At 37.2% G+C, this 20,867-nt stretch overlaps 1 protein-coding gene across 1 annotated transcript; it reads left to right on the forward strand.

Moving 5' to 3' along the window:
- The first annotated feature begins 16,143 nt into the window (after window positions 1-16,143).
- LOC122290407 (chromophore lyase CRL, chloroplastic) lies at window positions 16,144-20,867 on the forward strand. Its single transcript, XM_043098061.1, has 9 exons — window positions 16,144-16,507; window positions 16,623-16,672; window positions 16,855-16,915; window positions 17,075-17,110; window positions 17,343-17,393; window positions 17,521-17,613; window positions 19,817-19,921; window positions 20,094-20,186; window positions 20,302-20,867. The coding sequence occupies exons 1-9, from the start codon at window positions 16,364-16,366 to the stop codon at window positions 20,440-20,442; spliced, it is 774 nt and encodes a 257-aa protein (XP_042953995.1). The 5' UTR covers window positions 16,144-16,363; the 3' UTR covers window positions 20,443-20,867.

A 20,867-nucleotide genomic window follows, 5' to 3' on the forward strand; every position in this document is an offset into this window, starting at 1 on the left:
GAAAAAAATGTGTTTTTTTTTTTCGTGCGGCGTGAATAAAATTGAACTAAATGAAAAAGCCCTATAGAAAATATGTGTGGCGTAAAATACCACAAATACATACAATTCATCCGGCTTGAAAAGGCCCCAAGAGAATAATAATTGTGTGCGGCGTGAATGAACCAATAGCATATATATCTTGTCATCCCCCCAGGTCAAAGTACCCATGCCAAAAGTCATATATATCCCCTTAAATCCGTTTCGGCGTGCATCCTCTTCATAAACCAAGTCAACTGCTTTTCTTTTACTTTTGACCACTGCATATAAATAAAGATAAATAAAATAAATAAAATAAATAAAATAAAATAAAATAAGAAGAATAAAATATAAAAAAAAATATGTGTTGTGCATATAAAGAAAAATTTCTCAATTAAATCACAAGTTCTAAAGTTAAGCATAAACCATGCTATTAATCAATTTAAAACACAACTCGAATTTATGCATATTAATCATTTTTTCCATCTAAAACTAATAATAATGTAATGAAAGAATTAAAATATATTGATTCTAGATGTATAAAATATGTAATATTTCAGCTCAATCACCTACATTGCATCTAATACACAAATTCATCACTTAGATCACCCGAGCTCACTATCATCATCAAATCTATCACTAAACACCATACTTCTATTAACCTAGGGACCCTCCATTGCCATATTCAAGTCAAGACCAAGTAAGAAGACAAGGTGCATTCGGTCATCATAAGGTGAAGCAGGCCCAAAAGATCATAGTATTTAAGGACTTGACCGAGGTGCCTAACACAACTACTAACATCACGACATGTAGGCATTTCTAACACAATTTGCCTGCACCCGGCAACATCAAACTGACTTCCTATTTGCTTTTCTCTCCCTCTCTATCTGCCCTCAATGAAATTTATCATATTCGTTCTCTCCCTCTCTCTATCTGCCCTCAATGAAATTTATCATATTCGTTCTCTCCCTCTCCCTTCCTCTCCCTAACGGAAGCCCCACTCGACGCGACGCTGATGGAAGCCCTGATGCCATGATGGAGATGCAAGAAGAGCCATCCGCAATGCCACTAGGAGAGCTAGGCATGCTGAGGCTAGAAGGGTAGTTTTGGATTGCTTGCACAGTTCGGATGCGGAAGCCTTGGGCACACAAGGCACGGCCGTGAAGGACCAACCGCTTGCCACCTAGATGTTGATCGAGTTGTTGGTAAATCCCTTGATTTTAGGGGATAAGGCGATTTGGACAGTGTTGGACATTTGAATGCTTTTTAAATTAGGAAGTTTATCAATTTATTAATTAGTAGATTTGCTTCCTTAATTTTAGGAAATGTTTTGTTTTTTTTCCTTAATTTTAAGAGTTTGATTTGTTTTGGAATGTTATCTTGAAATAAGTTATTAGAGGGAATAATTGGGATAGGACTAACCAAACCCTAGGGTATTTATTTTTGGTAGCTTTGTATTGGATCATTATGAAATTTTTTAAATAAAATTTTATCTCCTATTTTCAAGACTTGAGTACTAGCTAGAATTAGTCTTGATTTTTATACACTAAACTATTCAGATCTTGGTGTTGCCTTGCGATAGCCCTTGATTCATCCATCCAACACGACCCTAAACACCTAAGAGTGAGTGAGGCTTTCATATTTGGTGCTTTCATTGAGAGGCATCCAACCTGTGGAGAGGAAGCCAAGTAGGAAGATCATGGCCGATCGACAACTGATGCATAAGGAGTGGATTGAGAACCTTGAAGCCACTTTAGAGGCACAACACACCGCCACCAATGAACGACTTGGAAGGTTAGAGGATGTGCTCCACCAATTGGTAGACCAAAGGAGGTTACCCGAGAAGGGAGGTGGAAGGCGCCATAGAAGAAGGGCTGAGAGACACCATAGTCCCAAGGATTCTGTTGGTTCTAGAAGAAGCCAACACCATGAGAGGGTGGAGGATTTGGATTCATCTAATAAAGATTCTTCAAACTCTGATGAGGAATCGACTGAGGAAAGTGAAAGGGAAGAAAGCCAAGGTGAGAAAAGAAGTGTTCGTAATGGAAGGCCAAGGGGGGAAGCCATCAAACCTAAGATGGACTTTCCCAAGTTCAATGGTGATGACCCAAGCACTTGGGCAAGTAGGGCCAAGCAATACTTCTAGCATAATCACATGGAGGGTCATGCTAAGGTGTCCTATGCTGCCTACTTCCTTGAGGAAAAGGCTAACCAATGGTGGTAATGGATGAGGAACTATAGAGCTTAAAGAAGGAAATTGAAATGGAGGAAATTTGTCAAGGAGCTCTTGGGGAGGTTCGGGCCAACCAAGTATATGGACTACCATGGGTCCTTGAGACTCTCTCAAAGATCAGACAAATCGGATCTTTAATGAATTATCAAAACAAGTTTGAATACTTGTCTACAAGGGTACATGAGTGGTCGGAGAAAGCCCTCATTAGGACTTTTGTGGGAGGCTTGAAGAGTGAATTGGAAGATGAGGTAAAGCTTAAGAAGGCGAAGACCTTGATGCAAGCTTTAGAGGTTGCACAAATTAAGGAGGATCAACTCCAAGATTTAAGGAAGAATAGCCATTTTGAGGTAAGGAAACCACCCCCAATGGTTTCCAAATTTGGTGCAAGCAAAACATTTAGCAATGACCTTTCATCGGCAAGCCCTAATGGAGGTGCATAAAGTGGAGCCAACCACTACTCGCGGGCGTGAAGAGGCTATTATGGAAGGAGATGCAGCGATGAAGAGAGAATGGGCTTTGTTTCAAATGTAATGAGAGGTTCACAATGGGCCACAAATGCAAGGTGAAGCAAATTTTTCTCATTGAGATGGAGTCGGAGGGAGAGGAAGACTTAGGTGAGGAAGAGCAAGGGCAAGATGAGGAAGAACAAGAAGAAGCCAAGGGAGGAGACCCTCACATTTTTGTCCATGCATTGGCGGGTGTCACGGGACCTAGAACATTGAGAACACAAGCTCACATTGGCAAGATAAAGGTAATGGTTCTTGTTGATAATGGTCCATCCTTAAACTTTATCAACTCTAAAGTAGTCAAGCCTATGACTTCTATCACTCTATTTGAGGTCAAGGTAGCTAGCGGGGAGAAGTTGATATGTAGAGAAGCGTATAAGAAGGTCATAGGCTCACAATGGCCACTTCGAGTACTTGGTGATGCCATTTGGTTTATGCAATGCTTCTTCAACATTTAAGCATGCATGAACCAAATCTTTAAGTTGTACTTGAGGAGGTATGTATTGATATTCTTCAATGATATTCTTGTTTATTCGAAGACATGGGATGATTATTTGAAGCACTTGGTGGTTGTTTTGGGGGTGCTACTTGAAAATTCTTTCTATATTAAGTTGTCCAAGTGAGCATTTGGCCAAAAGGAACTCGAGTATTGGGGCATTTGATTTCACGTGAGGGGGGTCAAGGTGGATTCAAGGAAGCTTGAGGCTATGGTGGCTTGGCCCAAACCGAAGACCATCACTGAATTGAGGGGCTTTCTAGGGCTCATGGGTTACTATAGAAAGTTCTTCAAGGATTATGCTACCATTGCAAGACCACTCACCAACATGCTCAAGAAGAATAATTTTGTTTGGAGTGAAGAGGCAGAGATGGCATTTGAAGCTTTAAAGAAGGTCATGACAACCACACTCATCCTTGCTATGCCTAATTTTGAGAAGGTGTTTGAGTTACACACATATGCAAGCAATGTGGGGTAGGTGTGGTATTAACACAAGAAGGGAGGCCACTAGCCTTCATTGGCAAGGCTCTTGAAGTTCAAAAGAAAGGGTGGAGTGTGTATGCACGAGAGATGCTTGCTATCATAGAGGTCGCAAGGGTATGTAGGCCTTACTTGATAGGGCGGAAGTTCTTGATAGTCACAAATCAATAACTTTTGAAGCATCTTTTGGAACAAAAAATCACTACTCCGGATCAACAAAGGGTATCTAAGTTGCTTGGGTTTGAATTTCAATTGGTGTATAGGCCGGTAGGGAATAAAATCTGATCTAATGTGTAAAGAAGTGATGGAGAAGTTAGATATGGATGCTAAGGGAGTTGAAAACTATAAGATGCGTGATGGGTTTCTAAAGTACAAGGGGAGAGTAGTAGTGCCGAGTATCGGATATCTTAGAAGGAAGATTTTAGGCTACTTTCATGATACCAAGGAAGGGGGATACTCAAGAGTGTACCGTACTTGGGTAAGGGTGGCTAACTTGTTCTATTAGGATGGCATGAAAGGCGATGTGAAGGATTCTATTAGGAGGTGTGACACTTGTCAAATGGTGACGAGTGAGAGTAGCAAGCCCAAGGGGTTGATACAACCTTTACCAATCCTTACTCACGCCTAGGAGGATGTCACTATGGATTTTGTGGAGAGGTTGCTGCTATCAAACGGATGTAATAGGGTGCTTGTAGTGGTAGACCGCTTGACTAAATATGCACACTTCATTGCAATGGTGCATCCCTACACAACCAAGACTTTGCTAAACTTTATGTAGATCACGTGATAAAGCTACATGGTATGCCGAGCAGCATTGTGATGAATAGGGACCGTGTGTTTATGACTAATTTCTAGAGGGAGTATTTAAAGATGCATTGAACAAAATTGGCCTGAACTTCAACCTATCACCCTCAAACTGATGACCAAACTGAGGTGACCAACTGGACTCTTAAGCAATACCTTAGGTGCTTTGTGCACCAATATTTGAAGAAGTGGGAGGAGCTTTTGGGTTGGGCTGAATTTTGGTACAACACCTCGTACTAGCGATCAATCAAGATGACCATTCGAGGTGCTCTATGGAAAGCCATCACCGGTGCTTACAACCTATGAAGTAAGGAGTTCACCTAATGAGTTGGTAGATATGAAGCTTAGAGTGAGGGACGAGGTCTTGAAAGAACTCAAAAAGAACTTGGCACATGCTCAAGACCAAATGAAGAAACACTTTGACAAGGGAAGGAGCATGAACTCCTTTGAGTTAGGAGACTGGGTCTTTCTCTAGTACTTACCAATGGAGCAAAAGGCACTATCCAAGGTAGCGTTGAGCAAGTTGAGGGCTAAATATTTTGGCCCATACCAAGTGTTGGAGAAGTGCGGACATATAGCTTACAAGTTGGACTTACCAGTTAGGGTTCACATTCATCCAATTTTTCATGTTTCGTGGCTAAGAAAGAAGGTTGGAGACCTAACCAAGGTGGTGAATGATTTGCCCATGGTAGACGAAGAGGGATGAATAACAGTTAAACCTGAGAAGATCTTGGAGTATAGGCATGTGAGGAATGGCGCCCAAGTGAGAACCGAAGCCTTGGTTCAATGGAGGGGACTCCCAACCTAATATGCTACATGGGAGAGTGTTCGAGTTCTCAATGAGCAATTTTCAGAGCTTGACCTTGAGGACAAGGTTAGTTTTGAAGGGGAGAGGATTTATGGAGATGCAAGAAAGGCCATCTGCAATGCCAATAGGTGGGTGGCTTTGGGTTGCTTGCATGGTTCGGATGGGGAAGCCTTGGGCTCGCAAGGCACGGCCATGAAGGACCAACTGCTTGCCGCCTAGATGTTGACCGAGTTGTTGGCAAGTCTCTTGATTTTAGGGGATGAGGCGATTTAGAGCAAGTTGGACATTTGAATGCTTTTTAAATTAGGAAGTTTATCGATTTGTTAATTAATAGATTTGTTTCGTTAATTTTAGGAGTTTGTTGGGTTTTTTTCCCTTAATTTTAGGAGTTTGATTTGTTTTGGAATGTTATCTTGAAATAAGTTGTTAGAGGGAATAATTGAGGGAGGACTAACTGAACCCTAGGGTATTTATTTTCAGTAGCTTTGTATTGGATCATTATGCTATTTTTTAAATAAAAGGTTATTACCTATTTTGGAGAATCGAGTGTTAGGCCGAGTTTGTCATCATTTTCATACACTAAACTATTTGGATCTTGGTGTTGCGAGGTAGCCCTTGATTCATCCATCCAATACGATCATAAAAACCTAAGAGTGAGTAAGGCTTCCATCATGCCGACGAGCCTCACCTGCACTTGTCTTCAAACCCAACGGAAGGTAAAAACATTTCTGTTTGAAACCCATTTTTTGTGTGATTTCCTTCATTGCCCTTTTTCATTGGTGATCAATTGGTCTGTTGGCCTGTTTGGTCCTCTCATATGTTTAGTCGGTTGGTCTATTTGGTCCTCTCATCTGTTGTGTGATTTCATGTACTGAAGGATATATATGAGAAACAATAGAATATTGCAAGACTCTGCATCATTCTCGTTAGGAACTTTTTACAAACACTTGGTACCCATAGCTTTTTCATCACTTCAGCAAAGAACATCAGCCTCCTAACTTGGTCATGCTCGTAATCTGTATATATATATATATATATATTTTTTCCTTCAATGAAGTTGGAGAATCATTTTGCACTTTTAATATCTCCTCTCCACTTTAGTCATGTTTTAAAATGTAGTTATACCTTCACCTACTAAGTTTGTATATGAAATATGCATGTGAATTGTAGATTGAGTGATAGGCATGCTTGCTTATGGATACAAGTCTCTCTCTATCCCTCCACTCCAACAAATTTTTTGTCTACAAGATTCATCTTGCTGAGTCCCTGACCACTTTGTAAATCATTCATTGTTGATTCAAATTATTGATCCATGACCAAAGCAACAAGATTTTGAAGGACTAACTTAGTTTTAGATGTGCCTATCACTCTGTAGTCATATCATCTAACCTATTAGGGTCATCTAACCTATTTGTGGAACAAAAATTGGCTTCATATGCAGAGTATAATCATACATTTGGTTTTTGTATACAAATCAAGCCAAACTAATCACAAGAAGCCACATTTCAAGAATGCAAATCAAGCCAAACTAATCACAGGAAGCCACATTTCAAGAATGGTCCCTGTAAAGCTACTGGGGATGCAGAGTTCTAGTCATCTTCTAGCTAGTAGACAAATGGTGGGTTCCCATTAGACATGGAATGTAGACAAAATAGTGGGTTATACTTTTATCTTGGATTATCGTATTCAAAATCAAAGCTTATGGTCTTGAGCACTGAGCAATTAAAAAAGAGACACAATATGAAATTTCACTTCATATGAGAGGACCAAATAGACCAACAGATCACCAAACATAAGACCAATGAAGGAAATCGCACAATATTGCCCCAAATATAAAAATTTTTACCTTCCGTCCGCTTTGAAGACGAGTGTAGGTACGGCTTCTGTCAATGTCGGCTTTAAAGATGAGTGCAGGTGGAGAGGGTAGATTTCATTGAGGGTAGATGGAGAGGGAGAGAGGGAGAGAAAGCAAATAGGGAGTCGGTTTGGTGTTGCCGGGTGCAAGAGAACTATCTTAGAAATGCCTACATGTTACGAGCCCATCCGGCTGGGAGCTTTTCTCTTTTTTTAATCATTTTCTTTCTTATTCCCAAAATAAAAGAAACAAAAAACACAACATCCTTGAACCTGTCTATATGTTCTTATGGATCAAAGACGTTCAAAACTAATTAAAAAAAAGTTTTCCTAGTGACTAAAAACATGTTGGAAGGGATATTCCCTCCTAGCCCACTGGGTTGGGCCTGGGCCAGATACTAAGGTCCATCTCGGACTAGATCCTTCCCTTCCAAGGCCCAAGAATCATCAAAAGAGTTTGGCCCACAAACTGTGTTAGCAGAAAGGGAATGCATTGCGTGAGAAACAAGTTGAAGGGGACATATGGGATGTGCTAACACTAACACTCGCCTATGACATCCAGCATTAATGGATCTATGCCAACAAGTGAACGAAAAGAACGGGCAACCCTCCATTCTCTGATGAAGGGAATAATAAGTGATGCTAAGCTGCATTAATTGCATCACCTCAAAAGCCACCCCACATTAAAGGCCATGACCGGAGCAACTGTGAGCGTGACACAGACCCCTAACCCAAGGTACGAGAATGTCCCCCTAAAACCTCATATAAAAGCCATGCTCCAGGTACGAATAAGTCTCTGAACTATGTCAATTTTCTACAATTCTCCTAGAAGAAATACTGACTTTAGCATCTGAGGCTCACATGACCACCACCGAGCCCACCTTTATCTTTGTGATTGCAGGTAGAAACACTCTAGCTTGGGTTGTAGGAACTTAGTCTAGTTGTACAAAACACAACCTTAATAGTGGTGACGTCTGTGGAATCTCTATAGATGTAACGTGTCCTTCGTTTGCCAGCTACTACACTTTCATATAGGCAACTCACGAACAAAAACCAACCCATTTAGATAACGGGTCATGTCGTGTCATCCATTCTGACTCGTTTAATAATTAATTAGAAATATGTTAATACAATATAACTCATTTAAAATTATTTGTTTCATATAAATGGGTTGAACTAAAACGCATAATTCATTGGACCTAATTAACATAATTTTACATAAAAGTTAAAATCTATATTTATTAATAACCACAATATCTTAAAAAATAAATATTAATATTTTTCAAATTTTAACATATTATAAAACTAATATTACAAATCATACAATAATAAATATAAGCATAGGTCAAAAATTACAATTTCAATAAGAAAAAACAACAAAAACATAAGCATACTGAGAAATACCAATATTACAACTTAACAATTGTTGAACTCAAGATTTTAAGTTTCGTGTAATTTTATATCTACACATTGATTTTGATGATAACAAATGAATTCAAAGAATAAAGGAGTCTCAAACTCAAGTTGTCTACACAATGGAGTCAAGCACATCAAGGAACCAAGCATGAGTAAGAATGGAACAAGTTCACATTATAGCTCATAAAGTAATATTGTAAATCTCTTAAAAATTCGAAATTAGGATTAGGGCTCAAAATTAATATTTTATCATAAAGCATTAAAATACATTTTCCATATGTGAATGAATATTTTGAAAATTAAATTTGAAAATTTTGAAAGATGATTTATTGTCATCTTTCACATGTGCATGACATGATTAAATGTTTGAATTCTGAAAATATTAAAGATGATTTATTATCATCTTTTATATGTGTATGCTTTATTTTAATATTTTAAAAAGTGATTGATGCTCTTTTTGACTTATGCAAAAGGTAGATGATTTTTTTTAAAAAATTTGAAAAGTAAAGTGTACTCCTTTTGTTATATACAAAAAGTAAAAAGATTAGGTTTGAAATTTTTGAAAAATGAATGATGTTGTCTTTGACAAATGAAAAAGAAGAAACTTTTATTTGAATTTTTTGACAAGTGAATGATGTTGTCTTTGACATGTGAATCTTTTTAAATTTGAATATGAAGTCTCATATGCCTATAAATAGATCATTTGAGAGTTTCAAATTCACAACACCAAGAGCATACAACATTCATTCAAACTTTCATTCTCTCTTCTCTAAGCATTGAGCCTTAATCCTTGTTCATTTCGAGAGAGATATAGTTTGCGTTGTACTGTTCTTATTTCACTCATTGAGGAGTATTTTCTGATAACATACCCACTATCAGCTATTGTATCAGTTAAAGGGTGTATATAAACCTTGTGTGTGTAGAAAGTGTTCTACACAGGGAATACTTGAATCACCGCGTGTAAGGTGATTGCAAGTATAGAGGGTGTTCTACACGGATCATTTGTAGAGGTGTTGTTTAAAGGTGTAATAGGTTTCTATCTCCACCCGAAGGAGGTTGAATAGTGAATTTGAGGATCCTCAAAGGGTAGCTTGAGGCGAGGATGTAGACAGTGGGGCCGAACCTTTTTAACATACTGAGTTTGCTTCTCTCTTACCCTTACTCTTTTATATTTATTGTTGTTTCGTATTTTATTTATATTTTATATTATATATTTGATTTATAATTGTTAATTTTTAAATACAACTCAATTCACCTCCCTCTTATGTTAGTCATCTGAACAACAATTGGTATTAGAGCAAGAGCTCTGTTATAAGATTAACTATCTTTTGAGTTAACATCTTATAGCTAACATTGCAATTTCATTTGATGAGATCAATCTAGTAGTCGGCCTTTACTCTTTTGTGGAGACAATTACTCATTTTGAAAAGTTAGAATGAGAATATTTCTTCAGGCACAAGGTTGAGAAATCTAGAAATGCATTGTAAATGGACCTTATATTCCAACAAAAGTGTTTGATGGAGTAAAGGTCAAAAAGGAAGAAGAAGAGTTTGATCGTGAAGACGATAGACTTTATACATTGAATTTAACTGCTATGAATTTATTATATAATACTCTCAATGGAAATGAGTTTAATAAAATAATGACTTGCGCTACGGCAAATGAAATTTGAAATAACTTGGAAGTTACTTATGAAGGAACTTCACAAGTCAATGAATCAAAAATTTATATTTTTACTCATGAATATGAAATGTTTAAGATGAATGATGATGAATCTATTTCTGGTATGTACACTCGTTTTACTAATATCATAAACAGCTTGATAGCTCTTGACAAAGTTTATTCCAAGGTAGAGATAGAAAGAAAAATTCTCAACTCTCTACCCCAAAATACTGGGAATCAAAAGTGACAACGATTCTTGAAATTAGAGATCTCAAGAAGCTCGAAGTAAATAAACTTATCGGGTCACTTATTACCAATGAGTACATATTGAAAAGAGGAGAAGAAGAAGGAAAGCCAAAGAAGAGCTTGGCACTTAAAGCTGTTCCTCATGAAAGTGAAAGTAATGAAGATGAGGAAAATGATGACAAAGATGAAGAAGTTGCGATGATAACAAGAAGAATTAAGAGGTTCTTAAAGAAAAATAAAGCTCCTTCAAGGAAATCCTTCAAAAAGTTTTCCAATAAAAATTCAGGTAAAAATGACACTTTAATTTGTTATAAATGCAATAAGTCTGGTCATATCAAACCAGATTGTCATCTGCTAAAGAAAGATCGAAACAAGAGCAAGAAAGCAATAAAATCTACATGAGATGATGGTTCAAGTAGCTCAAATAATGAAGCAAGCAATGAAGAATCGGTAAATCTTTGTCTTATGGCTAAATATGACATTGAGGTAACAAATCTTGATAATATTGAAAATCCTTAATATGAAGAATTGCAAAATGTTTTAGAAGATGTATACGAGGAACTTGAAAACTTGGGTATCAAGTATACTGCTTTGAAAAAGAAAAATTCTTCTTTAACAAACGAAATTGATGTTTTAAGAAAAGAAAACATCATTTTGAAAGATAAAAATCTTTAGTTGAAGAAGAAGAAAACTGATTTAGAAAATATTATTGAAAACTTTACGAATGGAAAAAGAAATTTTGAAAAACTTTTTGGTAGTCAAATATATGTTTTTAACAAGGCAGGCTTGGGATACATGCCAAAAATACAAACCTTATAAAAAATTCTTTGATAATTCTTCTACCTCAAAGTCCAGTATTCAAAATTATTTTCATAAAAATAATTTTGTTAAAGAAAGATACTATTACAATCACTCAAATTCTTCATATATGTCACATGCTATTTGCAATTTTTATATTAGAAATAGTCATAATTATCATACTTGTCCTATTAGAAGAAAACATACAATGACTATCAGGACCATATAGATACCTAAAAATCTTATTTCTTCTAATACTAATAAATGAAGGACCCAAAGAACTTGGATGCCAAGAAAAATCATTTTAATTATTTTTATAGATATGCATGAATTCCTCCACAAGCAAAAACAAATGGTTTTTAGATAGTAGATGTTCAAGACACATGACGGGAAATAAGACTAAATTCTTTGATCTTAGATTTAAAGAAGAAAGACACGTAACATTTGGAGACAACTCGAAAGGGAAGATCGTGGAAATAGAAATCCATTGATGAAGAAACAGGAGGTATAAATAACACGAAAAGTCACAATCTCAACAAAAAGAACACAATAGAGGAAGTTCAACATGGAGACATTGGGAAAGATCATCAAAATTTAATACAAGATACAACAAAATAGTGAAAATTTGTGAAAGATCAAACAGTGGAATAAATTATGGGTGAACCTTCACGAGATGTAAGCACTCGATCATCTCCTAGAAATATTTGCAATCATATTGCTTTTCTATATCAAATTGAATCCAAAAATATTGATGAAGCACTTCTTGATGAATCTTGGATTTTAACTATGCAAGAAGAGTTGAATCAATTTAAAAGAAATAATATTTAGACACTTGTTCCTAGACCCAAAAATCATACTATTATTGGAACAAAATGGGTTTTTAGAAACAAGAAAGATGAGTCCGGAGTCATTACTAGAAATAAGGCTCAACCTGTAGCCAAATGTTTCAATCAAGAAGAATGAATCGATTATGATAAGACATATGCACCAGTCATAAGATTAGAAGCTATTCGAATGCTACTTGTATATGCTTATTATAAAAATTTCAAACTTTTTCAAATGGATGTTAAAAGTGCTTTCTTAAATGGTTTTATAAATGAAGAGGTATATATTGAGCAACCTCTAGGTTTTGAAAATCATATTTCTCCAAATCATGTTTTCAAACTCACAAAAGCACTATATGGATTCAAACAAGCTCTTAAAACTTGGTACGAGAGACTTTAGTGGTTTCTTGATTGAAAAAAGGTTTTTCAAGAGGAAAAATCGACACAACTCTTTTCATTAAACACGAAAATGATGATATTCTTTTGATTCAGATTTATGTTGATGATATAATATTCGGTACTACTAATAAAAATATGTGTCAAGTTTTTGCTAAGACTATATATGAAGAATTTGAAATAAGCATGATGAGAGAACTTACATTCATTCTTGGATTGCAAATTAAGCAAGCAAAAAGTGGAACATTTATCAATCAATCAAAATATATTAAGGAGTCACAAGACTCACCAAATCATAGATAGCATCAGAGTCTGACTTATTAGCAAAATTATTACTCTTTTGCTGCAACATGCACCAATGGTAGCTGTAAAAATGACAGGAGATTGAGGTGTAGAATACCTCATGGATAAATCCAGAGGAATGTTAGAAGAATGAGATATTGAGAAAAGAATTGAAAGCTTAAAGCGAGAATGTTGAACAAATGCAAATGAGTTATGGAGATGAGAAGAAGATTTGTTGCAGATTGGATGAATTTTAAGACTGATTTTATATAGATAGCATAAAGAACAAGACAAGCTATCATCCAAGTCAATGAGCAATGTGATTTCTTTTTGGTATCCAATGGATGAAAATGATCATTTTTTTCAACAATATTAGGCGATTTTTAAAATCTCCAACCACACTTGTCGGGTCACGGACAGCTCTAATTTTTCAACTATCTACAGTTTCTACTAACACACTGTTTTTTCAGTCCATTTACTTGCTGCAGATCTTTTTTAATGATGCCAAAAGGGGGAGAAGTTTTAGACTAGAACATTAAAATTGTTTGAATTGCTAAACTTGTTATATATGCTTTGAAGTATATTTCTACTTTTACTTGAAAAATTAACGCACATTCTTAGGGGAAGTTTAAGTATTAATACAGGCTTCAGGTTCTACCAAGTATTTGTCATCATCAAAAAGTGGGAGATTGTTGAACTCAATGTTTCAAATTTCGTATAATTATATATCTATACATTGATTTTGATGATAACAAATGAATTCAAAAAATAAAGGAGTCTCAAGCTCAAGTTGTCTACACAATGGAGTTAAACACATCAAGAAACCAAGCATGAGTAAGAAAGGAACAAATTCACATTAAAGCTCATTGAATAATGTTGTAAATCTCTTAAAAATTTGAAATTAGGATTAATATTCAAAATTAATATTTTATCAAAATTAGGATGGAGACCCTATGCTCGCCGAGATCGAAGACATCCCCACCCTCACTTGCCTATACTTGCTCTTTGGCAAATGGAAACCCCTCGCCCTCTACAGCATGCTCATCGCCCTTCGGGGAGGGAATAATCTCTATGTTAACTTTAGGAGATGGGACAACGATCTTGGACTCATAGAGGGTGGGATTCAAGAGAACCCCATAGAAATGTAGTGCCAGCATGAGTGAAGATCTCGGTCACCCCCACATTGCTTGGTAGGGTAGGGGAAGTCGCAGCCTAAGAGACCAAGGGATCATGGGTTGAGGAACCTCATCCATCTTGGAAGTGACCCGGACCGCCTGGGATGCACCCGTGTTGCCCGTCTGTCTTGGTGGGGTGACAAGTTGCATGGTCTTGGAAGCAAAGGATGGCAGGATGGGCGCAGCTGCCCCCGCAATAGCTGAAGATGGTCTTAGTCTACAAACCAACCACAAAAGGGGTGGTGGAGCGAAGTCGGGGCTGTTGTCCCCAAACTCCTTCGCCCGAGGCTTTTTTTCCCCTTCCCCTCCAATGGCAAGCACAGTGGTTATGGGTCACATGGGGATACGACGGTCATCAAAGCAAGCATGAGTTAGGGGAGCCAGGTATTGCCTTGCACTAGCCTCCCCCAACAAAGCCTCAAAATAAACATCCTCCTGGTGTGACTTCACCCAAGCTCAGACAATCTCCATCTCACTCTCCTCCTCCTTGGTGGCCATCGACTGGACCTCCCTGTCCTCTAGCACGATCCCCCTGATGATACGAAGAGGGAACTTCTGTCAAGTAGACTGTTCGGCTGGGAATTCCCACCCCTTGCTGGACAGAAAGAAGAACAATTAGTTCTAGTCCTTGACTTGGTTGTACCGTTGCTCCAAGCGGGCCATTGTCTGCCCTTGGCACGATCGAGAATTGCAAGTGTTCCCTTTCTACTTCAAGAGACTTTGGGTTACCCAAATGAAAGAAGTCAAACTGGCGCATTCAAGTGCACATCTATCTGTTAGAGACGTGTTGACGAAACTTCCCCAAAAATAAAGGAATTCCCACCAAACACGTTCGACAAGAATGACAAGGTAATTGGGCTAATCCTTGGCCAAATACTAAGGCACATCTTGAACTAGATTCTGTCCTCCCATGGCCCAAGAATCACCATAAGAGCCCGACCCATGAACTGTGTTAGCAAAATTGGAATGCATCGACTCTCACACTCGCCTATGATGCCTAGCATTAAACAATCTATGCCAATAAATGAACAGAAAGCATAAGCAACCCTCCATTCTTTGACGATGGAAACAAGTAGTGACTGTGCTGATCTCCAACCGTTGAGACTCCACCTAGGGAGCCATGTCGCACTAATGGTGCCAACTCAAATGCCACGCCACATTAAAGGCCATAACTGGGAAAACTGTGGATGTAACACAGACTCTTGACACAAAGTAAGAGAATTTACCCCTGACACCTTGTATAAAAGCCATGCTTCAAGTACAAATGAATCTCTCTGAATTCTGTCATTCTCCTACAATTCCGCCAAACAAAATTCTAACTTTAGTATCAAAGGCTCTCTGGATTAGCACCGAGCCCACCTTTATCTTTGTGATTGCAAGTAGAAACATCCCAGTCCAGATTGTAGGAACATAGCCCCAGTGTTTTAAATACCGTACCATACCAGCAAGTACGACCTATATATACTATACTGGCCACTAGTCCGGTACAAATATTATACCTGTTTTGTACTGGTCAAAATACTGGCCATACCGGCTGATATTTCGGCCTGTACCAGCCTATGTACCGACTGGTATTTCGGTCTTTACTTTTTTTTTTTTCATTTTTTCAAACTACAAGCTCATTTTTTTATCTTCAATTTAGGTCAGACTATTTATAATTTATATATATGTATTTATATATAATATATATTTATATATATAATTTATTCATATATCGACTATCCCGAAACGGTATACGAAATGGTACAAGTACCGAAATATTTTTTTCCAGTACCTTGACCGATATGGTATTTAAAACATTGCTTAGCCCAAGTGTACGAAACACTACCTTAACACGTGATAATTAGTTCATATAGATAATTTTATATTATAAAATGAAAGAAAATTTTTAATTTTAAAAATCATAATAGTATGGATTATTGAAATAAAAACTAAAAACAAATTAATAATTTTGATAATATAAACAAAATTTAAAGATAGAATTACATCAAGGACCCAATTTCGTTCGATCCTCTTTCCTGAAAACAAAGAGTTGATCAGCCCGGCCCAGTTCAGTCTAGCCCGACATAGCATGACAAAACCGAACCGAAATGTTGTTGGTGACGTGGCGAAGCGATTAGCAAGCACTCGACCACTAGCATACGGCCAAAACACTGACATTCCGATAGTCTCGGTCTTTTTCTGTCTCTCTCTCATGCCAAAACATAGTTGATAACTTGAAACCTAAATCCCTTCCTCCGTCCGATCGATCGGATTAAGTTCTATGTAAAAGCTTACTCTGTAGTTCCTGCGAAAACCCTAAACGATGAAGAAGATGAAGGGTGGTCCTATGGGTATGTATTAGGATTTTAAAAAGAAGAAAGAAACGATGGTTACAGGACGCCGAGCACGGGGGCTGGTAATAAAGACGCTGCTACTGATAGGAGGCGCGCTTTTGCTGAAGAGAATGACCAAGTCCACCACTCGCTGGGACCATGCTCGCATCGTTGCTCACTCTCTTTCCGGACAAAAGGTCCAACTCTTCCACTTTCTTTTCCATCTTCTTCTATCTATCAATCAATGCTACCACTTTATTAATTGCGTGATCTCTCTCTCTCTCTCTCTCTCTCTCTCTTGCGTTGCAATAGTTCTCAATGGAGCAAGCATCCAGAGCTCCTGATAATTACTTCAATTTCAGGTGCTTCCGTAGACCCTCTAGCCTAATTCATGTTCCTATTTTCTTGCGCGAAATCTGGAAACTTCCTTAAGCTGCTTATTTTCCGTTGAACTAATTACTGAGCTTCTTATCTCTAACAAATCATTCATAATCTAGACTGTAGTTGTTCTCGTCAATTACCTTTTGCATTTGGCTCTCTGTAGAATGCTTACATGCCCAGCGGCACAGATGGTAGATGGGTCAAAGGTTTTATATTTTGAGCAAGTGAGTGTATAACTTGCTTCCCCTTCGCTATCCTTTTTTCCTTCTTTCTTTTTCTTAAGGCACAGTCGATTAGGAACGGCTTCCTGATCATTATATTTGTTCATTATCAGTTGCTTTGTACCGGAAATAGATTTATGAGGGTTTTATTTCTGTTCCTAGGCATTCTGGAGGAATCCTCAGAAGCCCTTTCGGCAGGTATGCTAGTCTGTTCTTTTAGCTGTCAAAATCGCTAGTTTTTAGATGTCTTGATCTTAGCGTGATAGAAATGGCTTGCTCGAGCCTTGTCTCCCTTCTTCTGCTATCGTTTTCTTTTTATAATTATTAATTTTTCAATAGCATTAAACTTCAATCGTGTTTCTATAGTGTATGTTTTCCCCTTCCAAAACATATAGTACATTGATGAAGGCTAACTTTTATCTGATTTCAGAGATTTTACATGGTCAAGCCTTGTCCTAAAGATTTGAAATGTGATGTTGAGGTGGGCATCTGATCTGTTTTGCATTTTGATCTTGTAAAACATAATGTTCTGTTGCATGATTGAATTATGCATATTTTGTTTATTGGATTTGAACTGTCTACTGTTTTTGACTTTGTTTGAGGAGCAGGTAAGTTCATATGCCATTAGAGATGTGGAGGAGTACAAGAACTTCTGTGATCGCCCAAAGGACCAGCGGCCACAGCCTGAAGAAGTTCTTGGGGTGAGCCTTTTGCCACGTCAAGTCATGGTCTTTGTTAATTAGATGTATATAATATAAGACAACCCTTATGTGAATTGGCATCATCTAGCGTGGAACTACGATTTTTGTGTTGTGCTTCTAAAACTTTGTATGCTGTTTTTAACGTTATATTTTGCTTGAATGTGTGGTATACAAGCTCTAGTATAGAAACTAAATTTTAAGAAATTGGCAAAGCCTATGTATGTGAGGTGTGCGAATAGTGTGACACCCCAAGGGAAGGGCAAAGCCACACCTGGACCTATACTTCAAAAGATTTATTCAATGGTACAATTGAAGCCCCATTTATTATAAAGAGCAAGAACTTTTTCGTCCCAAACAATGTGGGGAATATACCACTTACACTCATCAGTTAGTATGGGGTATCACAATATCCTGCTCTTAAATTCCCAATATCCTTGTTGGTCCATTCCATCATAGATGACATGACTCAAGTCCCACGCTTCTAGTTGAGATAAGCTTTGATACCATTTGTAATGCCTAAAAAGAAGGCCCAAGCCACATCTAGATTTATACTTCAAAAGGACTAGTCATTGGTGTCCATTAGAACCATTATAAAAAACAATAACTTCTTCCTCCCAATGTGGAGTTACATACACCACCTACACTCATTAGTCAATATGGAGTATATCACAAACAACAAACCCTTAGATGTGTTTGGCTTTCACTTTAACAATTTTAATAAATTAATAAATGGGTGTGATGAAGATCACGTCAACAAAAGCATAAATCAACCCCAATTCTGACCACTTCTTGATTATTTTCACATATGTCAAGCATCTATGTAACTGGGCCTCGTTTATTTTCATAACTCTTGTCAACTCATCTCATCTCATCTAATCATTATAAATTCCCAAATTCCCACACAAAATAAAATAAAAATTTAGTTTTTTCAAATCCCAAAACAAAAACAATATTAAAAAAATATATTCTAACAATATTTTATTTAACTTTCAACTTTCATCTCAACTCATCTCATCTCATATGCGAAAACTAACGAGGCTAGTTGGTCATGGATTGTTACATGTTCAGGTTGTGGCATTCTTATTTTCTTCGTAAATAATGTTAATTATCAAAATAAATGAATAAACTGGTTTGATGACATATCTGAAGTTCAGTAAGTTGGATCTGAACAGGGACATAAATTAAATTTGAAGAAAATATTTTCAATTGATGGTTTACAACCATGCTACAAGCCAATTATAGGGTACAGGTTGATCAGTGGTGGCATTTTGATTGAGTCAAATTTCATATTTAGTAGATGTTAGTGTCTTAGAGAGGTACTGTGCATACCCTATGTTTTTCCTTGTCAACTATTTATCGGCAGTGAGGACTTGAAAGGAAAATTTCTGATATCATAATGTGATAACCCATATGATAAGAATAAGGGTAAGTGTATGGGATCTCACATTGCTAGGGAAGGAAAAGTCTTGCTATTTATAATTTTTCAATGAAGCTCCAATTGCATCATTGACTAGTCCTTTTGGAGTATAGGCCATATGATTGGGCCTTCTATTAGGGCGTTACAAATGGTATAAGAGCCTATTCTAACCAGAAATGTGGGACTTAAGCCATACCACCTACGACAGACTGGCCCAACAAGGACGTCATGAATTTAAGGGGGGTAGATTGTGATACCCCATATGATAATGATAAGGGTATGTGGTGTATGAGATCTCACATTGCTTGGGAATGAGAAGTTCTTGCTTTTTATAAGGTTCCAATGGAGCTCTAATTGTATCACTAACCAGTCCTTTCGGATAATAGGCCATGTGATTTGGACCTTCTATTATGACGTTACACATAACCATATAATTTGCTGTAACAGACTTTGCTAGATTTTTTCTGGCCACACCTGTTATTTCATACAAGACATTGCAGATGGGTAGATTATGCTTCTTAGGTTTATAGCATGGGCTGATTTAACCTCAGGCTCAAGAATGGCATAGCGCTAAACCACTTATCTAGCCCATAGAAATTCATTATGCGTTTGTAGTTGACTGCTTCTGATTGGGAACACTCATTAGCTAGGACTGCTGATGTAATGTGCTGGACATTATTGCCAGCAAGGTTTCATGTTTGAGTTTGGGACTACATATTTTCTTCTCAATGCTTTTAAATTGTTACTTGTGGCCAAACTCATGCTCTATCTCTCATTAATGTGCAGGACATTGCAGAGCATTTAACCACAGTATACCTTAAAACCTGTGAGCGTGGAAAACGCTGTTTATATGAAGGTTCAACTCCACCTGGTGGTTTTCCCAATTCATGGGTACTTATCTGTTGGCCCTGTTACCATTTTTTCTTTATGATTATGCTCCCCTCGTATACTAGCTGTACGCAGGAAAACCTGGGAGTGGCATATGGAAACAAGTTGAATTCTCCTCGACTTGTGATCAGTTCTATTAAAATTATTCAGTGGTAGCTTCTTTCCTTCATGACAGAATGGTGCAGCCTTCTGTACTTCAGAACTTGCAATCTTGAAGAATAATGAGATGCATACCTGGGACAGGGGCTATGATGAAGATGGAAATCAAGTCAGTTCTTTCAGTCTTGTTCGCGTTCAATGACTACCTTCATGCATATTTAAGGCAATTGTTTGCATTGAGATTAAAGCACTTTAACGGGAGTGCTTTTGTTTACTCGTTACAGGTTTGGGGAGCGAAGGAAGGTCCTTACGAGTTCAAGCCAGTGCCTGCCTCTATTTCTAATGACATGTTTTCTCCTTTAAATTTCCATACTCAGCAATCAATGGAGAAACGAATAGAGGGTTCACTTGTTCTACAAGACTGACCACTTGTTACGTATAGCCATCATCATTCTTCGACTCTTTTTCACCATAAAGTTCTCTTTTTAAATATCTCTTCTGGTGGGATATTTACCAATATGTATAGGCATGAGGTAAGCATGGTCTGTGACTGAATGATGGAAAAATTGCAAATGTGTCGTGAGAGATTCTAGATTGTAGTTAAATTTGTAGGAAATAAATCCATATGTTGGTACATTTGATTATAAGCTTATGTTAGTTATAAGTTATATTTCAAGTCTCCTGCAGAACACTTGTTAAGGTCAGGGTTGCAAGTTTTATTTTTATTTTTTGTTATTAAAAGAACAAAAACTTTATATAGAGTTACTTTTGTATATTTTTTACACACTCAACTGATATGATTGGATGTATCACTTTATTTTTAATATAAATTAAATGTTGAGTTCTGCTA

Source organism: Carya illinoinensis, chromosome 12, assembly GCF_018687715.1.
Source record: "Carya illinoinensis cultivar Pawnee chromosome 12, C.illinoinensisPawnee_v1, whole genome shotgun sequence".
Taxonomy (NCBI): domain Eukaryota; kingdom Viridiplantae; phylum Streptophyta; class Magnoliopsida; order Fagales; family Juglandaceae; genus Carya; species Carya illinoinensis.

What these genes read in the sequence shown, in the direction of transcription:
- LOC122290407 (XM_043098061.1), top strand. Translation starts at nt 16,364, where the DNA reads ATGGTTACAGGACGCCGAGCACGGGGGCTGGTAATAAAGACGCTGCTA. An exon ending in CTCAGAAGCCCTTTCGGCAG is followed by an intron (nt 17,111 to 17,342) that starts GTATGCTAGTCT and finishes ATCTGATTTCAG; the next exon opens with AGATTTTACATGGTCAAGCC. An exon ending in ATGATGAAGATGGAAATCAA is followed by an intron (nt 20,187 to 20,301) that starts GTCAGTTCTTTC and finishes TACTCGTTACAG; the next exon opens with GTTTGGGGAGCGAAGGAAGG.